This window comes from Aquila chrysaetos, chromosome 11, assembly GCF_900496995.4.
Source record: "Aquila chrysaetos chrysaetos chromosome 11, bAquChr1.4, whole genome shotgun sequence".
NCBI classification, from domain to species: domain Eukaryota; kingdom Metazoa; phylum Chordata; class Aves; order Accipitriformes; family Accipitridae; genus Aquila; species Aquila chrysaetos.
In genome coordinates, this window is record NC_044014.1 from 360,203 (window position 1) to 386,514 (window position 26,312).

The 26,312-nt window shown below is 39.0% G+C and overlaps 1 protein-coding gene across 3 annotated transcripts in view; it reads right to left on the reverse strand.

The window, feature by feature from the left end:
• INPP5A (inositol polyphosphate-5-phosphatase A) overlaps positions 1-26,312 on the reverse strand; it is a 262,748-nt gene that overhangs the window by 115,286 nt on the left and 121,150 nt on the right. For all 3 annotated transcript variants that reach the window (XM_030030829.1, XM_030030830.2, XM_041127108.1), the window contains exons 5-6: positions 6,879-6,942; positions 1,537-1,640 (exon numbers count right to left, since the gene is read on the reverse strand). In XM_030030829.1, coding sequence (XP_029886689.1) covers positions 1,537-1,640; positions 6,879-6,942 — 168 coding nt within the window. The remainder of the gene's footprint in view (positions 1-1,536; positions 1,641-6,878; positions 6,943-26,312) is intronic.

The window sequence follows — 26,312 nt, forward strand, 5'->3', positions numbered from 1 at the left end:
GAAACGAACACAATCCTTGGTCCACAAAACAGTGGGGGAAAGCCACTAGATTCAACCATTTCTCCAAGAGACTGTGAAGACTTGTTCATGTAAGAGGCGGTAATAAACAGTGCTGAACAAGTTACAAATTTGCCAGTCTCAGGATGAAACAACAGCAGTGAAATAACCATGGAAATAATTCTTCCTGGGTATCAATGAACAATCCATAATTTGGCCTATTTCTGTTAAGCGTGACAACAGCGCTCACACACTGCTGTTCAGTGCTCTCAGTATTACAATCAAATCATTCAACAGCACTGTTCGTTTCCTACTTATGTTGTCAATTACCCCTACTGCTACAGTTTATTGCTGATGGAGGAGAAAAACAAGTATCCAAGTAACCGCTTGAAGTTCCTTCAAAACGATATAACACTTAACTTCAAAGAAGTATTTAAGATGTTTATTCACAGGAGGTAAAAGCTAGTAAAATTATGTCAAAGGCAGTTTCCCTTCCAGTATAGAGATACAGAATATAAAAATAAATAATTTAGTGTCGAAGTCAAGAAAAAGAATAAGCTACATCCCAACAACCCCGTAATTATTTATGCAATGCTCTTCCAAGCACACACGCACTATGTAAACATTTCTAAGTGAGTATATTTACAAATTCTAAATTAATTTTTAAAGTTTATTTAGTTCTTCCTTATAGTAAAGTAGTAACATGCCTGTTTGATCCACAAATGTTATAGGAATTCAACAAATTTATTCGCTTGGCTTGTAGTAAACACTAATCATTAAACACCCATGTTCTAGATGTTCCTAAGAAATTAAAAATGAGAAATTAAACATCAAAGAAGAGAATTGCAGGCAAAGACTGCATTTACAGGTGCAATTGCACTTGCAGGTGCAATGGAAGAAAACCCTCAGCTGTGCTTGTGTTTCTGGGTTTGACAAGACCTCCACCTTCAACTTCAAACATGCAGCACTCCCCAGTTCTTAAGAGAACAACAAAAAAATGGAGTATGAGGGCAGTGTCAGAGGGAAACATCAATATGTTTTCAAGTTACGTGTATTCTTGCACCAATAAGAAACCACCTTTTCCCTACATACTTGTAGTGACTGCAGTAGTACCTAGCTGTACTGAGCAGAAACCAGTATCGGCTGCAACCACGAATACAGAGCTGCCGCCACTGAATACAAATGGAATCCATTCACAGTCGCGTCTCACCCTGCCAAGGAGTAAGTATCCCTGAAACAGACTTGCAGTTGGCACTGTGTGCTATTTCTTTGGTTTTAAATGCACAAACAAGTCTTTTCATCACTGTCTCCATCCTTCACAAGAATTTCCTACTATACAAAGAACTCTATTTGAATTTGGTAAATCCATGCAATGACTTAAAACATATATTATAGGTGACAAGAAACCGACAAACAAACAAATAAAAACCCAAGACTCAATTCTGACCTTATTTACATTACTGAGAGTAGCACTCAAGTAATCAGAGCAAATCAGAATCAAACCTAGCATCTGGGAATGCTCCACAGGATTGTACATACCTCAGGGAAATAATCCTGTGGAAACTTCTCTTTTTCCAGCATGGGTGTGCTTTCTAAAGTGTCTGAGTAGATTTCTTTCCCAGTAACCTTTTTATACTTCTTAGCTAGGAAGAGATACAAAACAAAATTAACATACATATCTTTAACATTATAAGCAACTTACAGCACTCATTGGCAAAGCAGTGGCATCTGCAAAATAGGTGGTAGGGTCTTAGCAAAAATATGCAAGCACTGAGCTGTTCTGGGCAAAAAAACAGAGACCACTAAACCATGTATAAACATACTTGTTTATATCAGACATCTTTAAGCTATACAGTTATGGGTAGTGTTATTTCTACTATCCAGAGCACTGTAAAGTGTTGGAGCTCTAATTATGAACCAGGTCTCTGTACACCCTTGCACTCAAACTTTCTGGCATGGTTCTTCCAGAAGATGCCTGTTTGTGTCCTCGGCCAGCATCCAGCAATCTATGCTGGATAATTACCAGGAAAATTAATTAATACAAAACACATTAAGGTGAAAAATGTTACTTATGAGTAGTGATTATCTGTAATTTTATCTAGCAACTCTTTTTTCAGATTTTAAGTCTACCTACCTAAGCATCAACTGATGCACATCTGTAATACATTATTAATCACATCTTTTACCCATCAAACAAGTACATAATAATTCATTTAGATAATCTCAGCTTTTTGCCTTTTGCTTTAGATCAACAATATTGACAATCATCATCAAGTTAGTGTTTGGCCACACTTATATTATCTGCTGGGCTAGCTGTGTCAGTGGGGGGTGTGTGATTTTTGTCACTCTAGAACTGACCCAGTAATGCTGGTGGAACTCCTAATGAAAGATGAGTTGACCACAAGCTGAGCAGCCCATTCCTTTTGTGGCACTGAACTGTGGTAGACTTGTTTTTAATTAAGAATTGTCTCTGCAAAGAAAGGTGACATCCTCAAGTCATGCACTGAAGTAATTCAAATACTACAAAGCCCTGAGAGAAAACAAGAAATGTGAAAAAAAGTTCTTACATGAACAAACTAAATGTTTTCCCTCAGGGATGTGAGAGTAGCAGAGAGTATGCTGCACCAAAACCAAGTGGTTTACTGATTGATCTAGAACAGGAAAATTAGAAATTCCTTTCTGTTATGTCCTAAACCAGAAATGGGGCCAGTCAATGATATCAGAAACAGCCACGTGAAACCTGATAAAAAGAGGAAATTCATCTTCTACTTAACACATTATTTTGCTGGGCAACTTACTGTCCCAGACTGTCAGACTTGAGCAAGATCCTGAAAAAGACTGGATATTCATAAGTATTTAAATACCTAGGACTACAACAGAAATCATACATGCATGAACAGAGCCTTACTTAGACAGGACAGTTGTTAAGCTTCACGACCTAACCAGAACAGACTCCTGAGGTGCAATTGCCTCACAGCTGCGCATCAGAGGATTTCCTCTGGATCTCTGCCATGTTTAGAAACAGTTACTGGACCAGACAGAACAGTGGTCTGATGCAGTACAGCCATCCCTGCATGCATGGGTGGAAAAGATTTTCAACTCTGCCAGCATCCCCGCTACCTACATGCCAGCCTCCATCAGGCAAGAAGGCCAGTAACATAAATTGCCAAGTTTTAGTTGGGTGTTCCTTAGTCAGTTAAGTGACTGAAAATGATTAAAACAGTAAAAATCAGATCTCAGGACAAAAAGGCATTCTTTTTTTTTCTTATTTCCTCCTGAAATGTTCTGTGCTTATACAGGCAGCTCAGTCAACTCTGAACTATTTGTGTAGTCACTTGAAAACCCTTAGAGTAAAAAAAAGGGTCTTATTTTTGAATGGCCTTTACTGATACTAGGCCTTCTGCATCAGTTCTCCTGATCAGTTTATTTCAAACCAAGAAAGTAAAAATCTTGCTCTGGGAAAATGCAGAAGATGACGGGGATTCACTCCATCCAAATCCTGTATCAGCTGCTCTGTGACCCTGTAGCTACCCACCTCTTTCCCATTATCCATTTCTGGCTATCAGCACATGAGGTTGACATGTGGATTTAAAGCGGGAATGGGTGCTGTGTTTGTAAAAGAGACTTAGTGGTAAAGCACATCACTTCCCAAAGTCTTTAATGAATGGTTACATCACAGACAGAAATAGCACAGACTCTTCAGCCTTAACAATCAATCTATGGATCTATACAGCTCATGAACAAGAGGTTCTGCTTCTTGATCCACTTCGTACTCAGTCTCTCTCCTGATCAGGGCAATGTATCAGCATGTCTAGAGACAAGAACCTGACCTAATTTACCAAACTCCTCCACACAGTAATCCTGGCAGCTATCTTACAGCTACCGTTTAAGCTGGAACTACCCAGCTGGACTGAGTTTTGACTAGGAACGTATAAGAGAAAAACTCCAAAACAACTATTATCAAGAGCCCTGAACTGTCCAGTTCTACTGGATATCTGGTGGAAATACAAAGCAATACAAACACTTGTCACTTTAAGTTGTTTAGATAAAGTATTTTATATAATCTGAGGAAGCATTTACTGTAATGTAGCAATATATCTTCAGGGAAAAAAAAAAGTATCATTCTTTATGTGCCAATCACTTTGAGATCTGGCTCCCACAGGAAGACTAAACAAATATCCTGATAAACTAATGTGGCATCATTCTAAGTAGATCATGGATGGATGTGCCTCTTTCAGTAAGTTTTAACAGTGTCAGCAAAAAGATCCCGATGTCATTCAGGATACAGAAAACATTTGGCAGAACCGTAAGGACTGAAGGTTTCTGCTGTGAGAACCTAAATAAAAGGTAGCACTTGGCAGAAAGGAGGCACTTTACCATCAACTTACATTAACATCAATGCTTAATATGAACCAGTGATTCATTTACATGACTGCTGAGAATCAAATGCAGGAGGAAAGAGGCATGCCTTCTCATGTATCTCCAAGTAAAAAAACTTCCAGGCTGTTTCTGATTTCACACCAGAGAAAACGAGATTCTTTCTGTAAATCAAAGTGGTAGACTGAAACTGGCCTAATACCCCAATCAGCAAACCCCTCTGTTGGATGACGGCCCTTTACAACAAATAGCTTGTCAATAGTTTAAAATGTAAGTGAACCTTTGGGCCCCTGACCACTGTAAAAATAGCCCAACACATCCTATGTTGTAGCAAATAATATGTGAGGCTGTAGGAGAAAATTGTTATCATTTTAAAACTCAAATATGTCTTCCTGAGAACTGAAAAACAGAAACCATCTTTTTTTTTTCCAAAGACTGTATTCAGTCACATCCAACTGTGCAGTGAATTTTGAAAAGACACAGTGATGTTACAGGAATATTGAATTGTATATAAACATCTTTTTTTTGCATGCTTTTGAGTAGAACCAGAATTTCATAATGATTTTTGTGCAGAGAACGTTTGTATCCATTTGGATTTTTCCTCTGATTTAAGAGCTTAATACACTGTGAAAATGTCAATAGTCATGAGAGAAGAGGCAAGTTTTACATTTTCCCTGAAAGATGGGAGCCTTCAGGGTCATATTTTACAAACACTACACTGGGAGACTGATTCTGCTCTACATTAAGAGAACAGCGGGTGACTTACAACACCGATTCAGTGTAGCACCTGCTTTCCTTGGATTTTTATTACAAGTTTTTTCTTCCCAAGTGATGATTGGGCCAAACACATCTTTTTGTGCATGGTTCACATATCTGGCTTTGCTAAGGTTTTGCCAAGCAAAACAAAGCACTGAACATTTACAGCGTTTATTTTTTTAACAAGTATCTGCTTATTTCTTTATATTTATTATTTGCCCCTACACTTTTTCCTTCCATTTTCTCTCTTTTTAAAAATTCTTACATTTTCTTTTAAAAGCCATACAGTAGCAAATAAGCTGTCAACCCAGAAAACTCTTCTTTCCCTAAAACAGTTGTCATTTGGCTGTGTGAGATGTCACTAGAGCAGGACAGCTCTTGTCTATGACCAGCAGGAGGGAATTTCAGGTGGAATTTAGAGTGAAAACGCTAGTCCTCCAGCGCTGGCATGATGAAGTTGTGGGCTCAGGAATTAGGTGTGCAGATAGAGTTCACATATTACTGATACACAAAGCCATTCACGTGGCAAAATAAATAAACAGTTACTAACAGCGGACCAGCAGGCTGTTCAGTCCAGGGACTGGGGTAACTACCTTGGACGCCCAGCTTCATGTGCAATGCCAACTTCCTCCAATATTCCCACCCTGCACACAGTTCACCTGATAATACTATCATTACTTAGTGCCTGCAAAACTGTTCTAGTTTGGGACAAAGTCTAGCTATGACCTCTCATTAGAAGTCCCTATATCACTATTCAGTTTTCCAGTACGGACTCTCAGAAACAAAATCTACTCTGAACTGCCTATTATATTATAGCTAAAATTCTCTTTCAGCATTGAAAGCAATGATGACAGGAGGACTTATGTTGGCTACATCTTGAATTGCTGTATACGTAGAACTACCATTCAAATATTTCAGGGAAGGAAGACCCTGTACCCTCAATTACAGGAGCAGAGAGAATCTGTCTCTACTGAGAACAAAAATAATGAATCTATATAATTAAGACAATTAGTTCACTCCATAGTTACCACCATTTCAACAGTGTCTCAAATTAATGGGATGCTAGATGTAGTGTTAATGTGATTCAGCTCAGTAAGCGAAAGGAAGCTCAGAAGATTTTTGTATTTAATATAGAGACAGTTCCCAACTGAAATAACATAAATTTTATATAATCTTTTCTATATACACCTCAGGAAGCATTCAATAATTTTCTATGATATTTCTAATATTTAATGTACATAGCCTAGCATTACTTTTAAACTTCTGAGATTTAGCAAGACCTCCAACCTGACCAATCAATGTGGGTTAAAAACAATGACAACCTCCTACTGACCTGCACTGCTCCAAAGTAATTTAAGCCATAAATCTACCTCAGCTGCTTTGCAAAATGACCATCACTGTTGGACGTTTAAGGTCTTGGTCCTATGTCTGATCTACATGGAACAACCTTGTGGCCGTTCAGAGTTCTTTTGAAATCATCAGGGATCTCTATGGATCCAAAGGTCCATCTGCATGGGAATGATTAATGCACCCATTTTCAACCTGTGGCCGGTCCATTGACTTCTTCTAAGAGGTCTATAAAAGGTAACAAAAGTAACATCTGTCATAAATGGACTTGCATGCATTATACACAACTCTGCATATCATGGAAAAAACAGCCGGGCACCATATTCAGAAAAGCTGCCAGAAAAGCTGCCTTGATGTATAAAGCCAATTGACAATCAACAACATTTAATTCCTTTGCTTACCTTTAAAATCAAACTGGTAGATGTTTTTCAAAGATTCATGAAGAAAGTAAAAACTTCCTAGAGCCTGTAAAAGACAACAAAAAGAAATTATAAAAATATCTACTTTTGGCTAACAAAAAAGTATCATGCTTTCCAATTAAAAAAAATAAGAATAAAATAAATACTAATAAATAAAATTCCTAATTTTTACATTTTCTAAGATCTTTAAAAATATTCATTTCTTTTGTTGCTTCTCTGAAGTTTCATAAGCCATTATAAAGAAGATCCTTAACAGCTGACTAAGAATGGTAAGGGCACAATTACCAGGTGTACTTTTAGAAATACCAAATGGATGGATGCAATTAGTAATACAGACAAGTACCCTTCTAAACACTGAACACATCCCCACAACTCTTTTACAAAAGCCTGACAATTTCTGCTTCACTTTCAGAGCAAAACAGATGCTTTTGGAGACTGCAGTACAGAAGCAAGAGAAGGGTTGAGAGATTCAATAGCTTTTGAGAGCCAGGCACAGGTTTTCCATCTTCCTATCGAGTTGTGCAGAGTGAATGACTTTGCCAGCTGCAGAGCAGGCATAAGACTTAAAATCTAACAGAAGCGTTGGGAATACTTGTACACCCTTGTACAGCTTTCCCTGTCCTAAGTGTTTTGAGAATAACTGTAATGACTGAACAGTACAGTATGTCCATCTCTGCTAGCTACACTTGGAGAGCAACTGCTACTCCTAGCTTTGGTGTGAAGCCTACAGAGGCAAGTATTTTCTCACAATGCACTGACCCAAAGAGAAAGAATATACCAATATCTAGTAGGGGAGGTTAGATGTTTGAATACATGTTAAGTTTCTTGACACTGGCAGAACTGATGTATTTCTAAGTATATGCAGAAACAGCGTTTAGTGCCCACAACAATACATGAAAAATTTGAGTTACTATTGAAAATAAAATACTATGTGTTCGTAGTTTGGATTTAGATAGGACTTACAACTCCTTCTGTTGATCTAGTCCTGAGCAACTATTCTCTTCAGTTTTTTTCAAAACAGTGACCTAATCCAACTATGGAATTCTGTTACAGTTTTAATGATTAGTCCATGACCGAGTAAAGCATGTAAACATAGAAGTAATCTCTACTGCATTCAGAAAAGCTTATAAACTCCCATCCCAGCAAAACGATTTTAAAAGGATACTGAAGTCCACCCATATTCAGCAAAACATTAGTACCTCTTTCTTCCAAATACTTAAGTAATTTCCTGGTTTCTGAAGATTTCTGAGATCTTAATCCTGAGTCCATTATTAAAGAGAGCATCTTTGTTCAGGATACTACCTAAGCATACCCCTTAGTTGCACAGGCACAAGCACTTTGGCCCCAACGTGGACAAGAGCTGAAATGCCATCTGTCTTCAGACTGACCATAGTGCAGGGTGTGTTGTCTGGCTGGTGAGAACAGCAGTCAGCCTACTGTGGATTTTAGGACCCTTTTCTCTGCCACAGAGTTCCCATGACATATGAGGAAATCCAATCCAAGCTTCTCACGTCTAATAAGTATATATCCCTCATTTTCTGGATACCCACTCTCAGACTTCTGGGATCCAGTTTACAGAAGGCCTGAGTAACTCAGCTGCAACTGGCACTAATGACACTGTGCTCCAAATACACACATCATAGCAGAGTGAAAATAACGCTTGTGGCAAATCAGTGTCTTACGCAAGTGAAATAAAGAAATGAAGATCTGAAGTGCAAGAGACCATCTAGCCCAGAGGTGGTTCTCAATGGGTAAAATGCCCATGGTCACACACTAGCAGCAGAAAGTGCCAATGCAGACCCTGCAGAGGCTGGTGAAGGAATGCTACATGGCTTACCATGTCAGGAAGAGCTGGCCATCCCTCATCTGGTCCAGTACCTGCCACCCAGACAGGACCCAGCGCATCCTAGACCTATGTGTTTTAGCTAGGCTGTTTCAGAGACATGCACGAAAGGCAACATAGAAAGACAACACTCTTGTCATAGAAAGGACTGTTCCTCCACCAGAACATTTTCCAGGGTTTGCAAGTTAACAAATGTAGGCCATGCCTGATAAACAATTTTCTAACTTGCATCTAAAAACCTCTGCAGAAGAGGCTTCCACAACCTCCTGACGCAGCCTGACATAATTTTTCCCTACCCTGAAACTTACAAAGTTTCCTTAATAGGGACAACCCTCTTTGCCTTCCGGCTCCAGTCTTTTCTTCCTATCCTCACAGCAGGGACCCCTGCTCCTTTTCCAGTGAACCTCCATGGACTGGAAGGCTGCTAACCTGGGGTGCTCAAGCTGAGACAGTCCCCTCCCGGCTCCATTTATGCCATGGAAGCTTTGCCAAAATTTCACCTATACATACTGAGAGCTTGCTGCTTGCTGTTACTTCTTCACAGTCATATAAAATACACTGTTTTCCTGCAGTTATAGAAGAGACTAAAGGAAAATCAAGTGAGAAAGGAAAAAATACTGTAAATAGACTTTAAAGTGGAATATAAAAAATGTATAAATTTTAAATGAGAACTTGATGAGCCTTTAAATACATCTGATGCACTCAACAGAAATTGAGGGGGAAAAAAAAAGCAGCCTGCCACTAGATAAACTCTTATAGAGAAGTATAAAAGAAGCAACACTTTAAACAAAAAGGATGATTTAGTTTCGTTTTGTCTTTTACTGCTATAACGACAGAGACCCTCCTGGCAGAGTAGTGTTTTGGTTCAGTGACTGCTGCATTATTTATGAGACGCTGCACATCCAGAGATTAAACATTTGCTGATTTGTCAAAAGCACAAACATGAGGTCCTGCCCATCTCCTTGACATATTAGTCCATCCAACAGAAAACACTGTCACACATTTAATTGATGAGTACACTTCCCTGTGACCCAGTCAGCTTCCTTTAGGTCTTTGGTTTTCTTTTTTATAACATGCAGGAGGCAAATAAGAAAACGCAGGAGACACTCTTGTAGAGGACTCAAGGTTAACTATCCTGCAACAAGGACAAACTGCCAGAAAAAAAAATAAATCCTGATATAAAATAAAAACATTGCCACCTGATATTTAATTTCTAACTGAAGAAATTGTCATTAGCAATAGAAAATGCTGCTGTCTCAAGCTAAACTTTCACTATAGTCTGGCCTTTGGATTTTAAAAACAGGAGATTATTCTTAAATAGCAGTATGTTTACAGAGAGGTTTTTTTGTAGAGAAAAGTATATTTTGCCTCTCAGAGAGCTAAAACTAGATAAAAGTCTTAAAATCACATGCAAGCTACAAGTAAAATTCAATTGTTGTACTTGAAAATAACTTTCCTAAACTCACTTACAAAGCCCCCAGTTAAAACAAAGAAAGAAAAATACAGTTCCTGTCACAACTTTAAATTTTGTGGGAAGGCAGCAAATCCTATGTTAAAACTGCCTGCTGCTTTGAATGCACATAGGCACTGCTCAGACACATCATCATCAAGGAAAAACACGGATGGAAGAAAGTTATTTTCAGAATTCTCCTTGATAAAACAAAGTTACAGTGAGGTTGATCAGAAATGGGGGCTTGGGATGGGGTTAGAACATGGGGCTCAGCTGTGGTACCCTTGCTTCATGCAGACTTGTGAAGGTAGCGACAGTGACTGAGTTCGTCAATACTGCTCGGATGAGTAGGCGTCTCCTAATATGGTTCTGTATCATAGAATTTCACCTTATGCGTGAGCATCTGATGTTCTTAATATTGATGCGTTTTAAACACACACAGTTTTTATCCTACTGAAATCAGTGCGATCAATTATGAAGTAAAGTACTTCTGAGTGGACGGACACTACAGCTGAGCTCTTACCTGCTTATTTATTTAGAGAGCTGACCTTAGATAAAAGCTTACAAATATAAATAATTCCAATCTGATCTCTCTCTATATATATATATTACAGAAAAAGGAAAGTATAAACATCTGGATGAGTTCTCAGTTATAAAAATCTAGTTAACTATGATTAGTCTATTTTACTAGAAGCTATTATTAACTTAATAGAGTGCATTAATCATAGAATCATAGAATCACAGAATCGTTTAGGTTGGAAAAGACCTTTAAGATCATTGAGTCCAACCGTCAACACAATACCACCATGCCCACTAAACCATGTCCTGAAAGTCATGTTCTCTAGACTTAAGTCATTCTCCCCTCTCCTACTCTTTCTGAATTCTTCCCAGCTGGTCCATCTCTTTCTTCAATGAACAGGACAAAATCTGACACATAAAGATTACACTTTGTTATATAATATTACTCTTTTAAGAACTCAGTGTAAGGATACAGTTTTATTTCAGCTCCTTATATGGTCTTCAGAAGAAAAAAAATGAACCTCAGCAAGCATCTGGAAAACATCATCCCAAATGCCTCAAGTCTCAAAAATTTAAAAGCAAATGAAAAAGGGATCCTGGAATGGGAAATCCTGGGCTACATCAGTAACATGTGGCCAATTCAGCCTACCTATAACATCTAAATAATGTTTTTAAGGGAGCTTTTCTTCTTCTCATAATCTAGGATACATAGCAGAATCATGCAGGCTGGAAGGGACCTTTGGAGTCTCCAGTACAACCCCTGTCCAAAGCAGGGCTGACAACTGGGCTGCTCAGGGCATTGCCCAGATGATTAAAAAATCTCCAGGGCTGGAGACGGCCTCCGCTTTTGAAGCCTCGTTTCAGTGTTTGACCACCTTCAGGGTAAACTTTTTTCCCTTTATTCTCATTGGAATTCCCCTTGCCACAGCTGAGATGGCAATGTAAGGCTAACTAAAAAAAAAATATTTGGAAATAGCGACCTATCCAAATCAGGCAAAAATAATTTTAAAGACAGGTGAAAATTTAAATCTAGGCAACAGGATTATGAGTTCTGAAGCTTCGCTACCTAACATGTCAATACGTAAACCAAGAAGAATCAAGATGCTCCAAAACCTGTTTTATTTAGATGCCATAATTCTATTAGAAATAGTACTGCCACTTGTGCTCAAGCTACAACTTTATTTCTGAGCATCCTGATTTGCTCACTGCTTAACTTCTTACAGCTTTAACCTTTTTTTTTTTAAGAACTGATTTTGCAGAATTATGTGGCAAAAGTTTGGTTTGATAGTCTACATTTGTAGCACTGAATGTCAACGAACTGTGCACAAAGAATGTCTGATAGTGACTAAGTAACACTGTACAGTTTCAGGAACTGATACTACTAACATTAAGATAGGCTTTGACTGTGCAATTCTAAACACACCATTGAAAAGAAGCAAAACTATAATGGAATGGAAATTACGGCTATCACTATCTTCCGCACTGTTATAGACTTAATCAGGTTTATGTACATAAATGTTAACTTGTAAAAATGATGGAGTGCAGTTATAATTCACTGTCCTAACACAATTAAATATAAGTGAAAAGAAACTTTCTTGCAGGGTCTCATGCCCAGGCCCTTTTCTTGAGGAGATTAGGTTAATTCAATTTATTTCTCATAAAATGACAGTTTAACAATAAAGTTAAATGATATTAATTCAAAGTCTAGAACTTTGCTTTATTTTCTTATTTACAATTTTAATATTCTTTGGAAAAAGAAGTAGTGGCACATACAGTAGCAGTAGTACATACACTATCTAAGTAATATAATACAGAAACACATTACGAATTAAAAACCACCCCAAACAGTTCAACGTTTAAAAATTTCAAATGTAGAGAAAGAAAACTATTATTTGTTCCACTTTAAGGATTGTTGAAATTGATTACTTCTGCTGTTAGCACAGATTCTATGCCATCTGTAAGCAAGTCCTTTTACTAAAATGCAACCTCATAAGTCATGTTGCATATTGTACCTTACTTTCTCAGTTTCTGTTACATCTATGTTACTGACTGCAGAACAGTGTATCAACAAATCTGCAAATATTTAAGCCCTCTTTACCACAGTCTTTCTAGAGTAGAAGCCTGAAAAATAATATGCACTGAGAGTCACCAAAGTTGACTTTACCGTACAGCTGGGGAGGATGCACATTTTGCAACTGCAGGCCCCCCCACAGACAGTGCTGCAGTTATCCCCTGAATGGATGAATCTGTTGACTTTCATCTCAAGCATTCAGAGCAACCTCATTTCTGAGATTAAGGCTCAGACACAGCGCGACAAGCTCTTGGTAGCCACTCTGAACCCAAATAGTAGTGGTACTGCACCAAGAAATGAACAGGAGATGGTGTACGCTCTGCTGTATGTGTAATGTCTTACCAGAATGAAGTGAAGGGAGCAGCCACAGTTTCCTCTGCTTGATTTTCCAAGTAGTCTGCAAACACAGACTAGTCATGGAAATTGAATTTCAGTAGCCCTGTTGCAGAGTGATGAATGGATAGCTCACGGTTAGGCTCAGATCAGAAAGTTCTTAGTTTGTTAGGCCAACCTGCCAACCCTTGGGTCTGTAACTGTATTAAAATCACCTTGTAGGCAGTAATACCAGGAGTTTCTAAAAGTTCAGGAAGATCAGCACAACCTGCTGACCTTCAGGTGGTCACAGGGACCTCACGTGTCATTCTCTGCACTGATCAGCCAGGTGGCTTTCTACCCTACAAGTAAAGCCAGGAGCTGACAAAACAGAAAGGGCTTCATCAGAGTTTGAGTCGTGTACTTGCTCCCATAAGCATAAGTACAATTCAAAGTAATACCCGTGGGTGTGAGGAAATACCACACAGTCACTGCTGGTGGCTCTATTTAAATTTATTCACATTTTGCTTCATAGAAGAGTTTAAGCATTGTAAATAGGCAGGAATGTATATATACACCCTAACTAAAATAGCAGAAAGCATCAAAGGAAAAAGTCAGATAGGACAGTTATGAACAATAGTAATTTTTAGCTTGGCCAAGCAGCTTAGAAATGCACAAGAATGTTAAAACTGATTTCTGATTATTCTTCTGTCTCCCCTGTACACTATAACTGAACAGCTCTGCTGTAACACTCCTAAAATCAAATCGCTAGACCTGCACACAAAATCCTACAGGTAGACGATGGAAAATTTCCCTTGTGAACTCCTAGAAACTCTTTCAATATCACAACCACTAATTGTAGAGTACACGGTCAAACACATCCTAGCTTTTCAAAGCTTTTGTGAGACTGGCCCTGATGGAAACGTTCAGGAACTCAGTGAAAAGGCCGGGTGATTATCTCATGACCAATACTGTTACTAACAAACTGCCTTTTTTCAGGACTGACAGAAGTACCTGCCTGTTCTTACCATGTGCGCGTACAGAACTGCACTGCCAGCTGTAGAAACAGATAGCAAAATTTAACTTACAGTTAGCGCATGCTTATTAGAAGTGCTTCGCATCTCTCTCCCCAATGTATTATGGAGAAAAAACTAGGTATCTTCTCCCTGTTAGCAGACTGCAGTTAAACGTTCACTGCTTTTAATTAGGTGCCAGAATGATACTCCGTACAATACTGGAAATGTCTTTCATTATTCCATGCCGAAAGACTCATCTGGAAAACCTGGTACTAATGGCAAGATAAACAAATTTGTTCTGATGGATTACACATCTGGCATTATTAAAAACATTATTACTTTGATTATACAGAAATCTTGCCATAAAAGTCTGGAGATTTAAACAGCCATAGTTTTTTTAAAAAGAAATTATGCCAATTAGCTGTTTAAAGTACATCATTTCAACTGTGGAAATTTAATGCATAAAGGAAATACCTGAATAAAGTTTAATTACTGTACAGAGTAAACATTTACTGCATTACCTCACTAAATGTGATAAAGTTAATATATAAAGATTGCTTTAAATAAATTTTAAATAAATTGCCAATGATGACACAGAAACTGTAATTCATGTAGTCATAAAATCCATAATTAGCTTTAATGAATATTTAAAGTCAAAGTTCAACCCAACTTTTTCAATGTTTAACCTACTATATCAATACAGTTCAAGGAATTCATTTATCATCGAACATGACAATGTCTGAATATTAATGAGCGCGGGGTACTGCTGACAGGAAGCCCTTATCTCTTACCAGTCTTTTTGGCTGTGCTGTACGTCAACAGTGTGTTTGTCGTGCCTGGTATTATTGATTACCTGCCTATTTTGCTAGCAACAATTAAAAAAATATTTTACATATTTATAAACCTGAACATCAAGAGCACGTATTAGTTTCCCATTAGTAAAATGGAGTCTATTAGCTGCCACATTTCAGTCAGGGGAAACACAGCAAATGAGAAGTTGCAGCAGCTCCAGGCAGGAAGACAGTAACTCCACGGAGGAGCACCGTCACCGGGTACCGTGCGGGGACCCCTTACCCGGACTCATTCCTGCCGCCGTGAAGTTCAAGAGACTTCGAAGAGAAAAACCTGCGATGGGACGCGGCGCAGGCCCTCACTTACTTCCCCACGGCCTAGGCCCTAACTTAGGCCCCACGGCCTCTCCGGCGGGGGCACGCAGGCCCCGGGTGCCGGCAGCGGCAACCGCCTCGCCGCCGCCGCCGCCTACGCCCCGGCCCGGCCTCCGCCGCCGGGCTGCCCGCTCCCGGCCGCCAAGGGGCCACCGAGAGGCGGCGGGTGCTCGGCGGCCTCGCACCCCCGGGCCGTGCCCCGCCGCCCGGGCCGGCCCGGCGGCCTCCACAAGGCCCTGGCCTGGGAAGGAGCTGCCGGCGGAGGAGGCGGTTCCCGCCGGCCTCGGCCGACGGCGGGGCGCGCCCGGCCGTCCCCGGGTCACTGAGGCGGAACAGCTCTCAATTTCTGCTAGGAAACGATCCACAGGCTACCTTGGGCTTCTGTGGCAGTCCAGAAACAGTTCGTGACAACTGCCCTTAGTTTGCCGTAAAAAGAGTTAATGTGGTAGAATCGTCACTTTCCAAGGAATGAAGAAAGGGCACGAGGCAAGGACAGACTAGTCCGGACACACCAAAACAGCGACCGCCAAAGTAACCACAAATAATGTTCAAGTATTCGCTTGTCAACCCTGTTCATAGGCTACTTGATCCAGCATAGCTAAATTAACACTAAATGTCTATTATTCATTCAAGGTTAAAAAACCAGGCTGCGTACACAGATCAACTCATTATAAAATAGTCTATCACTTTTTATTTGCAAACAAATTAGGTGTCCGGCAATTTATCATTTCCTGAATTAGACTTATCAGCTAAAGTACATACAATTAAACTGCTATTGAGCTTTGCACCCCCCCCCCCCCCCCCCAACAGGCCTCATCTACCTGACATGCAGACAGCCGGAGCCCAAACCAGACCATTTCAAACAATTACAGACTACTTCTGCAGCTTCGTACCTCAAACACAGCTACCAGCTTAATTTCAACAGTATTTGAATAATTACACCTTTAATAAAGTGTAAAAGTAAGCAGGCTCCAAAGACTCAGTGACAAACTTAAAAAACTCTCTTGGTGTGCTGTAACTTGGTCTGTATTAAAAATACCTGCTTAGTTACATGTGATCTTCTCATTAAAGCAAATGGAATTGCTCACTTGAGAAGAGTAAAACCACTGGCAGGATTGGTACTGAAGACTCTCTTACTCCATAAAACCTAAAACAATGTTATGTATCATAATATAAACATACCTACGTTGTAAGGAGGCAACTCGCAGTACCACCACTTGCTTGCACAATTGCTAGTATCTCAACAGTTTCTCCAGTGACCATTTCCCAATTAAGTCAATGCTGCTGAAGCAGTGGAGACTTCTGATAAACAGAAGCCCGCAGGTATAGCTGGTGGGGAGAGAAAAAAAAAAAAAAAAAAAAAAAAAAAAAAAAAAAAAGGGCATCTAGCACTAGGTCTACCCAAACCCTGGTCATTAGTTTACTATAATTATATTAGACCCCTACCTGCAAAGATACTTCTGCATTTCTAGATTAATTTCCACATGCTGGTTTTGACTTTAAAAGTTCCAATTTGTTTGTAATCTATTTATTTTATGGACCTGCCAATTTTTCAGACTGACTCTCGGCCATACTGTTGCAGCTAGGCAGTGAAGTTACACTACTGACTACTTTGTGCCAGATGAATAACCTCACACTTTCCATGTTTCCAGCTCCAATGAGCTGTCAGAACATGCAGTGTGATTTCTAACCATCCTCAACTAATTTTAATGCCACAGTCTTTCCTGTTAAGTTGTAGTTTAGCAGCACCAGACATATCTTTAACAGCTAGCACTGCTCCCTCACTCTTTTCCTTCTTATTTCTTCAGAACAGTTCTTTTAAGTGTGAGACCAATAGCAACTGAACTATCAAGAGGAACAGTCACTATAAATATATGACTAAAAAATCCAAGTAATTAAAAAATAAATTATGGGGGTTTTTTTGTTTTATAATAGTCAAATTAAATGTAATTCAGGAAACAATTGATCCATGAGTGTTTATGGATAGTTTTATAATTTGTACTATTTATTTCTAGACTCATTGCCAAGATTTAGATATTTTCAAATAGGCTCATCTGTTTAGGTTTCTAAAAAGGATGGACCTGTCTACATGACAAACTGGAGTAACTGTTTTAAAAATTCCAAGATATCTAAAATCCCAAGTAATTTAGATGCTTAATCAAGAGACCATCATAAAAAAATAACTTGTTTGCAGACCTGGTTCTTATGGATACCTCGGAGACGTCTCTCTGCTAACAGCAACCTTCAATAGTACATTTTCAGGAAGAAAATGAAGTCCCAGGAGCTTTCATTTTCCTGTTCTGAAGACTAACAAAATAAGTGATCTTCAGCTAACATGATCCACCTCTACTACCTTCTCTTTATAATTTCTTTACTGCATCAATATAGCAAATGAAAAATCATATTCAATGTTAAAGATTCTTTGGGACTAGTTAATTTAAGAAGGAAAGAAAAAATTAACAAACGAAAAGTCTGAGCTATGTATCAACATGTCTAGTAAGTAAATGAATAATCTATATGTAACCTACCACACTGGCAAAGAATATTTAATACCACTTTCGATACTGACATATTTCACAAAAAGATTTAACATTTTAATTACAAATCAATTCAATTAAAACGAGTATCATACAGAGGTTCTTTTCCTTAAAACCAAGATTACTGACAGACCAAGGAGCCAACATGAGTTAATGTATGCTAAACAGTTAAAAAAATAGGCCACTTATCAATATTCCTGAACTCAGAGTAGAACCTTCACAAAGTCATTAATCACACTGTTATTTAATATTTCTATTACACAAGCACTCTGGAGGCCCCCAATCAGGATAAGAGGCACACAGCTTGGCTCCTCACCAATAGAAAGGGAGGTTGTCTGAATACAGGATTCAAAACCATAATTCAGGGCCACACTCTGAATTCTGCCCCAGCAACCTGTTAATGGGCCGGCCTGCAAGAAGTGCATGTGATCAAACAGCCAAAACCTCTGCTGAGGACTCCACCGATGGCTTCAAAGCCAGAACAAAGTACACTGCACTGCTCTGAATATTCACTGGTTCTTCAGTATGAGAAGAGATAGAAATAAAACCTAATTTCTATCTGTAAGCATAGCAGACAGAATAAGCATCAAGTGTACCCAGAAAGAGATAGGCAGTTAACTGCTTAAATACTTAACAGTTATTTCAGTGTTAAACCTCACGGAGAGCCAAAAACATTCCCCAAGCAGTTGTAAAGTTCTTGATAAACAGAGCTCAAAATATTGTACAAAGAGCCAGATTTAGCCAGTGGATATTGGTAACAGTTCCTGAACTTCGAGAAACTGATCTTGAGATTCAGATTGCAGAAAATAATACAAAAGTGAAGAATATTATTTTCAGGAAGCAAGCTATATTCTATTTCACATTTATTTTTGTAATCATTTTAGGAGTGTAACCAACAGCAACAGAGACCAAAGTAGCACTTCACCTCTTCCAGAAATTTATTTCTTATTCCCATATACTTCTTCCAGTACTGCACGAGTGAGTGCACCACACAAACCGCCAAAGGGTTGCAGCTGTGAAAAAGGCAGAAGTGATCTTAGCATGCAGCACATGAGATACAGCCACAGATAGAAAAGCATTAATGCAGCCATGGAGCGTGATAATGGTGCATCATCTGGAACCACAATAACAATTCTGATCGCCCACGTAAAAGGTTTGACCACACTGAAAAAAGGCCACCAGGATGACAGAAGAAGATCTTGTCATGGAAGAAGTGACTAGAAGAGTCAGCCTCTGTATCCCAGCAAAACAAAGGAAAGCTGCAAATAAACCACAGATGAGGAGTAGCAGTGGGGAATGGAAAAAATGATTTAAGCTGAAGAGCAACACTGACACAGGACAAAGCAGATCCAGACTGAACAGAAATTAATCTAGACTAGTTACAGGTATCTGATAAACATGAAGAGACCGACTACATGGAATATCCTTCCGGGAACATTCCCCTGATCTGCGAGGGCAGAAGGGAGATGCTGTGAGGGCAAAAATCCCGACTAGTACTGAAGCAAAACTTGACCCGGCATGCTCCTCTGGTCAGTAAGAGAGTTGTACACAGGAGAGCTCCGCACAGCACTCGGGGCCAGCAGGCAGGAATAGAAATGCTCTGCATGAATCCCTTACAGCTTATGCACCTGGTAAGGTGGCCGATCTGCGCTGTGCTTTCACAACCAGTGACCAATCCCTCCTGACTGTGTTATATGAGGTACGATTTGCCTTCGGTGGTGCTACTGGAACTGGGATGCAACTTGGATGGCTTCTGATCAGATGGGAGAGACTGCTGTATGTTTAACATTTTACCATATTTTTCTCCTACTTTAAAAAAAAAAAAGGGTGCTTCATTTTGTAGGAAATTGGTAAGCTGGATCACTCTTACCCCATTTACTTGATTCTAAATAATTTTAATTTTAAAAACTTTAAATCAGTTCAGTATTTCATTTATATTTTCTTACATAATACACTCAAGATGGTAAATTCAATTTGATGAGGAGGCATTAATGCCCATTTCATTTAGTATTATACAGGTCATCTCCAAATAGGAAAGTACCATGTGGTAAAAGGTTGTATTTAGCGTGTCACAGTCACTGGTGGTTGTTTTGTATCTCAAAGAACCTTTGTAACCGCCTCAAAGTAAGAGATGATTGATTTACAAAGTACCAAATTTCAAATTTCATATTCTAGGACTAAACAACAAATAATTGGACAAAGCTGTCCCCCTGTCTGACCCATCACAATCAAGCCCCTTTCAAGGTTGACTGCCTGCATAAGAAATATGTGCATAATTTCATTTTGTCTCCTGTCCAACATCCAATGTTAGAAGTTAATTAAATTGCTTGTCCATTGTATTCATCCACTTACAAAGTTAATGATATTCTGTTCCTGAATTAAAGAGAATTTTATAAAGCCTGCACTATAGAACCTGGCATGCTGTACACTGAGGAGCTGAACTCTGTCATGGTTCCTGATTGCAGCTCTCCTAATTAGGAAACAAAATGAACATTTCTGCATCTGCCAATGCAGAGGACAAGTCATTCCTACAGCGAGGGTAAATGCTTCGTACAATAGCAACTTAATAATATCTCATGTTTGACTATAATAAATTCTGCAGGATTAATAAACCTGTTAAATTTTTAAATTACCATAACAAAGATGAACTGCAGTGTAACAAGACAGCCTTAAAAGAGGGACACAGGTTTGAGGGAGAGAACAGCTTCTTGCAAGGGCGTCAACCTTGAGGACACTGAAATCACCGGGTTCTCATTCTTGCATGAGAAGAAGGAAAACATAATAATATGGCAATCTACTGGAGCCAGCGGAGAAGCTAGGATTAGTAATTTAAACTATGCTACTCTTGTGCTTTTGGCCTAGATACAAAGATCTGGTACCTGTGCATCAGCCTTTCTAGCAACCACACAATCAGAAGTGTAATGCAGATGCAAATCAAGCACCTGTTAACGGCAAACTCCTACAGTCCAGGAAAGCTGCTGATGACAGTGCTGAAGCCATCATATGAGTCAAAGCTAGAATTAAGCACAAAGCCTAGATGCCGCAGGAGAAAAACCAACCGTGTGGTTGAGTAAAAACCATCAGAATACTGCCCTGCACAGAAGTCCTGTTTGAGGATACTCTTTTCCATATTCAGCAAGAAACAGCCATCCATGACTTACGTCACTGGAGACGCAGTCTGTCTTACCTCAGCCTTTCTAATTGGTGTCACCCACATTACGACCGTACTGCAGCTGGGAGGAGGACTGCCACAATCACAGACCTGCCGAAGACACCTCTCCCCAGCCTTGGGGCAGCCGAGCGCCGGCAGCGGGAGCTTCAGCTCAGCCCATGCGAGCAGAGCAGAGGTCGGTCATGTCCTCGGGAGATCATCCCGCACTTGGGTCCAGACTGCGTGGCTTTGCGTGAAGCAGCGTGCCACGTCAACCGGCGTTACAGAACCGTTCCATTAGGGTCAGGCTTCGCAGCTGGACTCCAGCAGATGTATTCTCTCAGCCAGCGCCTCTGCAAACAACTGTCATCCCTGTCAAAACCTCACCTAAGGTGTTTCCAGATTATGGGGCACAAAACCTATACCGTCATGCTCTTTGTTCAGTGTGATCGTATTGGCAAGTCAAGCATAGGATGGCAAAATAGCAGCCATGTGACACATACAAGAGAAAGCCAGAGTCTCTCTAACGCAGAGTGTGATGGCAATGGTACCTGGGCTGAGCGCAATGCACTTGTAACCCTCTTCTTAATACCCTCCCTAAACATAAGTTCTCAGGCTTCGCTACAACATGCAGAAAAAGTCTGAAGTCTCTAAAAGCACCACCAAAAAAGTAAGGTTTTCAGTGCCTATTTATATCACCATAGTTATGTACCGAACAACAAATACAGTGAGAATTGCCCATATTTGAAAAACAGAATGTCTACTAACTTTTGCCAACTTAATACAACATATTTTACTTTAAAAAATAGAAAAAAGTCTGTCTCCCAGCTTTTGTCTTTCATCCAACACTGTTAATACAGAGTTGGTATTAAAAATCAGAAGTGTTACTTCACTGACACTCTGAGCAGACAAACTTGGTTCAGTGCAATGACTCTTCACTGTCTTACTCTGCACATTGCCATTTCAGCAAGAGACAAAGATGCATACTGTAAGTTTTTAAATTATTATTGCCAACAAGGGGTCAAACCCAGTATTTCCTAACAGGCTTCATTTCATTGTCATGAAGAGCAATATGATTTATGTGATTAGGTATTATAAGCCCCTGCACCCTTTGCACCACTTGCTGCACTGATTCCATAAAGGTACAATGATACAAAACAAAGCAGCAACTATATAATGATTTAAGCTTACTCTGTCAAAGTTCATTAAAAATATTGAAAATTGAGTTAGGAAGAATCCTAAAAGAAATTTCAGTGTATGCAAACTAAAATAAAAGCATAAATGAAAACATGTCCAGCATAGTTGGTTTAGTGAACATAATAAAATGTCATGATTACTGAAAAGAAAATAATTTTCCTGGAATTATATACAATAATCATATGTAAAATAACAGAATGCCTGCTGCCATTTTGCATTTCTTCATGTCCATTTAGGAGCAATACTTTGTGATAATTCATTTTAAACTATGGTAAGCATTTTCTTCAAATGGTCTTATTTCCAAAATAAGGCTACATTTCCCAATCCAAAAGATGTATTTTGACTAATGTAACTTTTGTGAACTGAAACTCATTAAATAGTATTGGCAAATCAATTAGGACATAAAGATGTAAAGCTTTTCTTTATGAAATAAACCAAATTATACTCTTCTAATCTAAATACTCAGTCAAGTCACTTGATAATTAAATCATGTGGAAAACCTGCCTTGTTATTAAAATCTCTTCAGAATGTCCATGTACGTTGGAGTATGCACATATATAATACTTAATATTTATATTTCTACCTTTCAGAACTTTTCAATTTCAATTAAAATTCTGTAATTTTTATTGGGAATCACATTACATGCATGATAGATGTAAGTTAATTAAAGGACAATCAATTCTAAGAGATGGCCAACAATGAACCTAAACAGTTTACAAATTACCTACTGTCATTCAACTGGAGCATGCAATGTCTGTGGACAATTACAGAAAAGCTTTAATTGATTTTTAAAATTTCAATAATATGGTACATTTTGTACATTTATAAGTACTCTGCTTGTACGCAGATTTTTAGAATTAAAGTAACTGTTGGGACCACCAGTGCAAACTCCCGGCATAGTGTGGAGCCTAGGTTTGAAGTTCAACGAAATGCTGATATTCCTTATGCACTCCAAAATAGCCATATTTACATCTCAAATTGTACAAATACCTGTTTTATGTGGTATAACGCTTTAAGCTAATCATATTTTTAAAGCAACATGTTCCTGACTCATTACAATTAGAAAAATACTTAACACACTTACTTGAAGTTTGTTACAGACATGCAGGTTCCATTGCTCTGATGACAGACAAGTACATTTTTCTCTTTAAATTCTGGCAAGCCATGGAGCAAACTGAATTACTCAAGAAAAAACAAGTCGGCAAACAGTAGAACTCGTTAAAGCTCTTTTGTCTCAACATCCTAAAGAGTCAGAATAAAAAGAGGTTTACTATGGCCTACTTCTACTGCTTCCTCCTTGTTTTAAAATTGGGAGATCTGACAAGTCTCAGAGAACTGGTAATAAGAAGCAAAGAAGCAGCAAAGGCTTGGTCTCCAGCAACAGTATCTTCTCAACATAGAAATCCCAAAGACATTACTTTATGCTAATAAAAGAAATTCCAGCAGTTCTCCTAATCTAGGTAAGACATTTGCTGATGTTCTATCCCTAAGCAGGTAATTCATTTTGTGAGGCTACCCCTGCATCAGACAGACATCAGATAAATAGTCAGAAGGTAAATGCTGGCTTACGCCTTCTGATCTACTTATACTGGTGAGAGCACTGAGATGAACAAGGCATTAGGATGAATGTGCCTTAATCTGCCAACTCCCTGGGCATGCCAGCTCGTGATTTATCCTGAAGCAGAAATCCAGCTTCGTGGTAGGAGGAACTTGGAAGGATGCCACCCTCCCTGCTGCAAAAGTTCATTTCACAAAGAAAACACCACTAACAGTTTAGGAAGAAACCGTTAGAAATATGTTTGCCGTATCTTGCTTGGAACCGTAATTCATCATTTCTATTAATGCTTTACCTTTCAAAGTCTCAGATAAACCTTCAGCTATTGAACTGCCACAAAGGAATTAATTCAGAAACAACAATACAGTTGTGCTCAAAAGCTTACCATCTTCATTTGTGTGGTTTTTGCCTACAAAGGCAGCATTTGAATACCCGTGCCTGCTTTTAAAAAAATTTAAAAAAGGAAAACAAAACCAAATGTCTCTAGAGAGCACATGAAAACTGAGCTTAAGATTACTTCATTTACTAGTCTGTCACCACTGCGTTCCTCAAATTCTGTTTTTGGCCTTGCTCGCATCACCATATTACCATTATTTTCTAGCTTTGAGCTAGTAAATGGTAAAGAAAATATATTTAGGCATTTCAAGAACAGCATAGCATCGTAAGGCACTTTGTGAAGTTGATCCATTAATAACAAAAAGAGCACTGTAGAAACAAAGTTCAGGGCTCTGTAACACGCTTTTCGATCATATGGAATTTGATAAAAGGTAGTATGGGAGATGAGAACTAAAAGCCTCTAAACTTGCAACTGAGGCCTAACTTTACTAAAATTTTCAATGGAATTACTTGAAGATAAGTTCATCATCAGTATGACATCAATGCTTTTGAATGAAATGGCAGCTAGGGATGCCACAGCACCGAGTGTGGCAGTGTGGGCTAAGAGACGGCTTTCGACAATAACTCAAAAGACCAAGGCAGCTGCTCAGCCGATCTGGAGATACACTAAGGCTCAAGAACCACGCTTTGCTGCTATAGTATCACCAACTGTTAGTCTTGGTTTTGGCTGGGACAGAGTTAATTTTCTTCCTAGTAGCTGGTATATTGTTATGTCTTGGATTCAGTATGAGAAGAATGTTGATAACACCCTGATGTTTTCAGTTGTTGCTAAGTAATGTTTATACTAAGTCAAGGATTTTTCAGCTTCTCATGCCCAGCCAGCAAGAAGGCTGGAGGGGCACAAGAAGTTGGGATGGGACAGAGCCAGGGCGGCTGACCCAAACTGGCCAAAGTGGTATCCCATACCATGTGATGTCATGCCCAGTATATAAACTGGAGGCAGTTGGCCAGGGGGGCATCGCCGCTTGGGAACTAACTGGGCATCGGTCAGCGGGTGATGAGCAATTGCATTGTGCATCACTTGTTTTGTATATTCCAATCCTTTAATTATTATTGTCATGTTATTATTGTTATTATTATCATTATTGGTTTCTTCCTTTCAGTTCTATTAAACTGTTCTTATCTCAACCCATGAGCTTTACCTTTTTCCTTCCGATTCTTGCCCCCCATCCCACTGGGGGGTGGGGAGGAGTGAGTGGCTGTGTGGTGTTTAGTTGCTGGCTGGGGTTAAACCATGACAACTGTATTTTTGTGTCTGAATTTGAAAACAAATAAATGTAAACCAATTTCCATTTCTAAACAGGAATATGCTTTCTTACAGAACACAGCAACAAATGAATTAAAGAGCCTAAACAAACAAACAAGCAAGCAAAAAGCTCTTTCAAAGAAGTGAAAAATATCTCTCAATTGTACTGTTAGTCCACCTACAGGTAGGGTTTTCCTTCCTACAGGCTCATAATTGAATTAAAAAGAAGCCACCATTTGAAAAGAATGTTTTAGTAATAGTAGAAGTGAGAAAGAAAACCTCTGTATTGGTAGAAGTAATAACTTGAATTTTATTTTAAAACTGAGAAGACAAAAATAGTCTGTATAAATCAAACAAGTTGTCTCTTCATGTCACTTTTATGATGGACATTAATCTTAGTTTCTAGACAGAATTGCTGTCTGATGTAACCATGCTTATTGACTTAATGGGAAGAAATTTATATTAGTCTAGGAAGCTGTGATGAATACAGTCTTAAAGTTCAATGACTCAAACACTTCAGTAACCTCAAAAATTGACCCAGGTAGACAGAAACTTAAATCTTAATCCCGGAACATAAGTTTATGCTTCATTCACATTTTGTTGCTAAGAAATGTTGAATGTTCACATATTCTTTAAATCTATTTATGCATGCGTGCATGTATATATATAAACTCTATATGTAGCATATATAGTTTTCATATAGCAAGATGTCTGCGGGGAAAGATCCAAAGTACACGCCTTTTATCACAACGCGTGCTCCCTCCCAAAACTAAGGAGTGGAAAAGTTGCCAAGAGGTTCTGAAGAAAATCTGAAGCTGATTTCTTCTCAGCAATTGAAAATTAAAACCCAATATACTGAAACTTGACTTCTTTGCCACAGAATCCTGTTCAGCCTTCGTAAATGCTAGCACAAGTAGCAGGCTATTGCAAAACATTCCCCAACTGAGGATGTGGATG